The 5,425-nt window shown below is 39.2% G+C and overlaps 1 protein-coding gene across 1 annotated transcript; it reads right to left on the minus strand.

Moving 5' to 3' along the window:
• Nucleotides 1-451: 451 nt before the first annotated feature.
• On the minus strand, nt 452-3,657 carry mfsd4ab (major facilitator superfamily domain containing 4Ab). Its single transcript, XM_030734416.1, has 10 exons — nt 3,134-3,657; nt 2,832-3,030; nt 2,374-2,616; nt 2,102-2,264; nt 1,838-1,953; nt 1,527-1,700; nt 1,243-1,390; nt 1,089-1,159; nt 819-939; nt 452-690 (listed from the first exon to the last, which is right to left on the minus strand). Exons 1-10 carry the CDS (start codon nt 3,361-3,363, stop codon nt 560-562), a joined length of 1,596 nt encoding a protein of 531 aa, XP_030590276.1. The 5' UTR covers nt 3,364-3,657; the 3' UTR covers nt 452-559.
• Between the last annotated feature and the right edge of the window lie 1,768 nt (nt 3,658-5,425).

The following is a 5,425-nucleotide window of genomic DNA, read 5'->3' on the forward strand; positions in this document are numbered from 1 at the left end:
GAGCACAACTAAGGGAGGCAGTAGGCAGTACAGCTTATGATATTGACCATGGACAGTGGGCTCTGGGTTGGTAAGGTTAACAACATGTACCTGGACCTGGCAAACAAGAATTAGTACTACAACTGCAACAGTGGAAAGACCAACTTAATGCCGCTGCTACTTTTCTTATTATAGTTAGTTACAGATTTACTGGCTAACTGCTCAAAGGCTGGATGACTCCACTTCACTTGGTCTCCGTTCTCATAGACTAACTTGTCCTCCTGTTGGATGGATGTTAAACAATGTAAACCTGAGGCTTTGAGTGTAAAAGAAAATAAACAATTTAACAGCACCAGAACAACTCTTGTACTTGCCATATTTTAATACACATATACCAAAAACAGTTAATAAGGTTAAATCAGAAAACAGAAAAATGTGTCCATTATACCAAAATTATAAAAAATTAAGAGGCCAAACCATCATCTATAATAACAGTACACTATCTGCTTTGCAAATACAATATCAACAAAAAAAAGTACACTGGTACAAAGTATTTGATTGTTGTAATACTTCATCTCGACTAGTCTTCAGTTATCTGATGACTAGTCTGTATTTCTCGGCTATTCTCTTCGTTCTCTCTCTGTTCTGTTTGGACCGTCCCGTTCTGCTCTGCTGCTGGCTCTTCCACCATGGCTGACTTTTTTGAGGTTCCTGTTTGGAGGGTAGGGCGGGTTTGGAGAGGGGGTTAATGAGCAAAGAAAACAAACAAACAAACCTTCAGCACACCTACAGTTACTTATTTCAAAAGGAGCGCATGAGGATTCTCGCTGATGCTGTACCTGTGAGGTAATCTCTGTGCATTCGATGGAACAGCAGGAGACCAATAAAGAGGATAAAACCAATGCAGGCAATTATCATTCCACACAGCAGGAAGCTGTAGCTGCCTTCAGTCTGAATAATCTGTGGATGAGACAGCAAAATTAAACTCCTGAACATGAATCTTAAATCTCCACTGGGCTTATTTTTTTTTTTTGCAATTAAAAGCTTATTTTTCAACTTCTGCACCCTCTCCCTCTCTCTCTAATAACAAAGATAGTTATCACACTTACTGAGCCAACCAGAACCTGCATTACCATCTCTCCCATCCCTGCACTAGTCACCAGGACAGAGGTTGCACATCCTGTAAAAATACATGCATGGTTTATTTCTTCTACTCTTGCACTACTGCGTTATTCTTATTGCACAAAAGACACTTCATCATACCTTGGTAGTCAAGGATGTCTTCAGTATAAGCAAGCATACAAGGAAATATGCTGCTCAGAAAGAAGCCACATAAACAGGTCCCGACAAACAGAAAGATGCTGCTAGTGTAGAAAATAAGCAGCATCAACACAATAACAATAACTCCGGCCTGTAAAAACAAAGAAAAGCAAATATGCTCCATTTAGCATTAGTATCACAGTGTTTGACATTTGCAGCACATTTTATTTCTATCGTGTATGCAATGGGATGTGATGATGGCCTTCTAAATGTTTTATTGGCCTTACCAGGTTGAATATGAGCAGTTTCACAGGCTGGAAACGATATGAGAGAGGTATGGACAGCAAACGTCCGGCAGTTATAGCTGCCCAAAAGATACTGGCCAGGTAACCTGCTGTCTTATGAGGCAAGGACATCGGTGGTGCCACAGCATAGGTATATACAAAGCCGGCATATGCACCCTGCAATGAAAATCCAGGTTCTTTCACATGCCCTACTTTCTGGGATTTATGTGGAGCAGTTTTTGTAAGTACACATAAAAATTTATGTGTAAAAATAATAGGTGAAATGATGTCATATATCTGCACCCCTCACTCACCACAATACCATCAGTCATAAAGAGCACCATCCCTCCAAGAATATGAATCATAAAGAAGGATACAGGCAGCTCGCGCAGGTTATCATTCTGACAGCAGCTAAAGATACTCCCATGACCTGTGGCAGAGCAAAAAGTCACAAAAATGACAGAATGGTACACACAAAGTGCCATTTATTGCTGGGTGAAATTTCAAGAAAATTATGCATTTTCCATTTTAAAATACAAGTCCTGTTGCAAAAAAAATCTCTCCCTCTATATGCTTACCCCCAGCTTCATGGTCATCCTGCTCCACAGCTGGGTCCGCGGCCCCCTGCTGGCTCTCCATTGCTAGTTCATCCTTGTCCAAAAGACGTGGAGTGCCACTGGGGCAACATGGGATCAGCTGCTCACGATACATCAGTAACAGGACTGCAATGGGCACAGGCAGCTGAAAGTACACAATTATTCAATTTCTCTACCTTCTCTCATCATAAGAAACAACAATAATATAATAAGAAACTCCTTCTCGTTCAATGTACATCTGTTCAGGGTCTTACATTAATAAGTGCCATGATCCAGAAAGCATACTGCACGCTGGACTCCTCTTTCTCTACCCCATGGGACAGGTTGTTCAGAGGTATGCTGTGCTCGACAATGGGACTGTTTCTCAGCATGCTTCTGAAATGATATATGACCTCAGTCTCATTCCCTGTGTGATTCCCACAGCCCGTCTCTGACAGGAAAGGATCTGCAATCAGGGGGCTCACCAGGGCGCCAAACCCAATGAAAAAATGAAGAGCCTGCAAAAAAGGTAGAAAGACCAAGGACGTTACCTACTGCAGTTTTTCAAGAAAACAGTATATTACTAGCAGCTAACTTGACAATATGCTCCTACTGAGAATCTTTTACAAAAATTCTCATGGATTTGTCTCAGTAACAGTTGATAGAAAAAGCAAATATGTCTGAATCTGCTATCAGTTACTCACTAAATATGATCATGTCAGTACTCTTTCACCTGTAAGAAAACAGCAGAGTCCTTCTGATATATGGTCACCAGTTGGATGTTAGCAATGGTGTCAATGATGCCCATTGCCAAACCAGACACAGCCATGGCGATGGCCAAAATGAGGACATTATTACACAGCGGGATGATGGCAAATATTACAGAGATGATAAGAGCAGAAACAAATAAGGCCGCAAGAGCAGTGAATAACCTTTAGGAAAGAAAAGGGAGAAATACAGGTCTTTCATGCATGTAGAACAACTGCACAGACAAGTCTAGAGATAACACTTTAGTTGTGAGCTTGTGATACTTACGTCCTCCTGAAAACACCACCAACAGAGCTGCCAATCAATAAGCAGAACTGCTGAGCAAAGAATACCCAGGTAATCTGACTAAGTTGTGAGTTTGTTTGACATTGCAAGTCTAAAATCGTAGGTCCAAGAAAAGCAATGCAGAGGCCAAAGCTAAAGAAAACACTCCAGTAAGTGAGCGTGTGATGGGCATTTCTTTTGAACAGAGTTACAATCCGCTCATCCACAAACATCTTGAGCTCAGTGAAAAATTGATGTAGCTCAGTGAAACTTTCAATAAATTATTATTTTTTTCCCCCTTTTTACTACCAAGTGCTGCAAATGCAAAATGGGGAAGCAGCTTCACGGAGTTTCTGTGGATGCTTGCCGCAACATAATGAGCTTCTTGATCCCTTTTAAAGCTTTAAGCCCTAACCACTTTGTATTGCTTAACTGAAAAGGATGTCCTCCTGAGTTAATGGGTGAAGTGGAGATCCTTCTGACAAAAATATCCCCATTTGAATTGTGTCAATGATTAGCAATGAAAATGGGTCTGTGAGTTGAAATACGACAAACTAGTGTGCATTTATGTGCCATGGTACGTCGAATCATTCAGTGGAAGACGGGCCGCTCAGGAAGCAATGACACAGGGGTGTCTCATGGACAGGTTGTCTTTTCTTTGAGACCTGGGCAACTCAGACACTGATTATAAAGGAAGCTCGTGTTGTAATCTAAAAAATGTTTAATCAAAAATGGTGTTGATGTTAGCCAACTGCAAATAGGCCAACTCTCACCAACTTGTTATAGGTTTACAGTATTTGGTGGTTATAAAATATATGTATCTATAATTAATAAGACAATGCCACTGTCTATTTTATTCATTCAGACATAAAATGTATTTTAAATCTTGAACAAATGTGATTTTTGTTCAGAATTGGATACATTTTTAAAAAAATTATACACACACATATATAGTGTACAGTATATTATATATGTATGTGACTATAACTGTCAGTCCATTGTCACACTTTTGTCTGGTCTGATGGAGACATTCACCTACTTTTTTTCTTTAATTCCACTGAGTATAAAATTTTTGGCTCTTAGAATTATTGGATTGACTGCCATTAATCACACATTAACAGATATGCATGGTCCTGATAAATTGCGTAATGGACCCCCCCAAGGATGAAATACAATTAATTTAATGATACAATTAATTAAATTTTGTGAAGTACTGCTAACATATTAAAACTTAGATACCTAAACGTACCATTGCCATTTTGAGCATGTCAGCATGCATATCATAGCGTTTAGCTCAAAGCACCACAGGCAACACAGAGCTGCTAAAATGTCTGCCGAGTTTTCCTCCTTCAGGTGTTTTTCAGTTGTTTTGTGATATACTGTATGTTAAACTGGTGTCACAATCAAGTTTATCTCTGGGATCAAAACAAGAGTTTGTCTTCTTCCTGGGTTTGTTGAATTCACTGGGAGGTTTCGAGCAAAACTTATCAAATATGTCTCTAAAAGCATTTTAATTTCTGTTCCCTTGCCAGCAGGAGTGTACGTCCCAGTCTGAGGTTCAGGATGGCAGATGAGGATAATTAATATGTGAAATGCGACTGCAATCTTTACCTTGACCTCCTTTTTAAAAATTGATGTCAACCTGCAGAGAAACTGGCAGACAAAGCATGCCTCAAGGCTGCAGCATGATTTAGATATTTGGGAGAGTCACACTTAACAGCTGCATGGATTTAAAAAAAAAAAAAAAAAAATCTGAATTCAATAACGAAGTATGATGAGTCAACTGCTGAATTACTTGACCTTCAGCTGTATGAATAAAATAACGGACTTAATACCTTTGGATAAGTGGAAGAAAATGGATGGAGGGATGAATGGAGTTACTAGCTAATCCCTGTAATGATTGCATAAAAGAAGCAAAGCTCTACTAGTTGTGGTCAAGCATGGGCTTCCGGCAAGGTTGTAAAATGTTGAAGCAAAGGTACTTCACAGGTTTTTCATTAAAGCCGAATATGTTCATGTTTAATCGTGGGTTTCACGACAGACACTGGCACAGTAAAAGATAATTTTTACTGCACTATATAATCATGTATTGATAACCCAAATCTTTTTATTTATAGTATTTTATTAGTCTGATTTTATTTTAGCAGTAATCAGCAATGCAACATGTGTATGTGGTTCTTATCTTCTGCAGTGACTGCATTCCCCCCTAAACATAATGCGTGAATTATGTCAGGAGTCTTATTCAAAAAATAAATCTTGTTTCTTTTCATTTCATGTATTACATTTGCACCTCTT

The sequence above is a fragment of the Archocentrus centrarchus genome, chromosome 7 (genome assembly GCF_007364275.1).
Source record: "Archocentrus centrarchus isolate MPI-CPG fArcCen1 chromosome 7, fArcCen1, whole genome shotgun sequence".
In the NCBI taxonomy this organism is placed as follows: domain Eukaryota; kingdom Metazoa; phylum Chordata; class Actinopteri; order Cichliformes; family Cichlidae; genus Archocentrus; species Archocentrus centrarchus.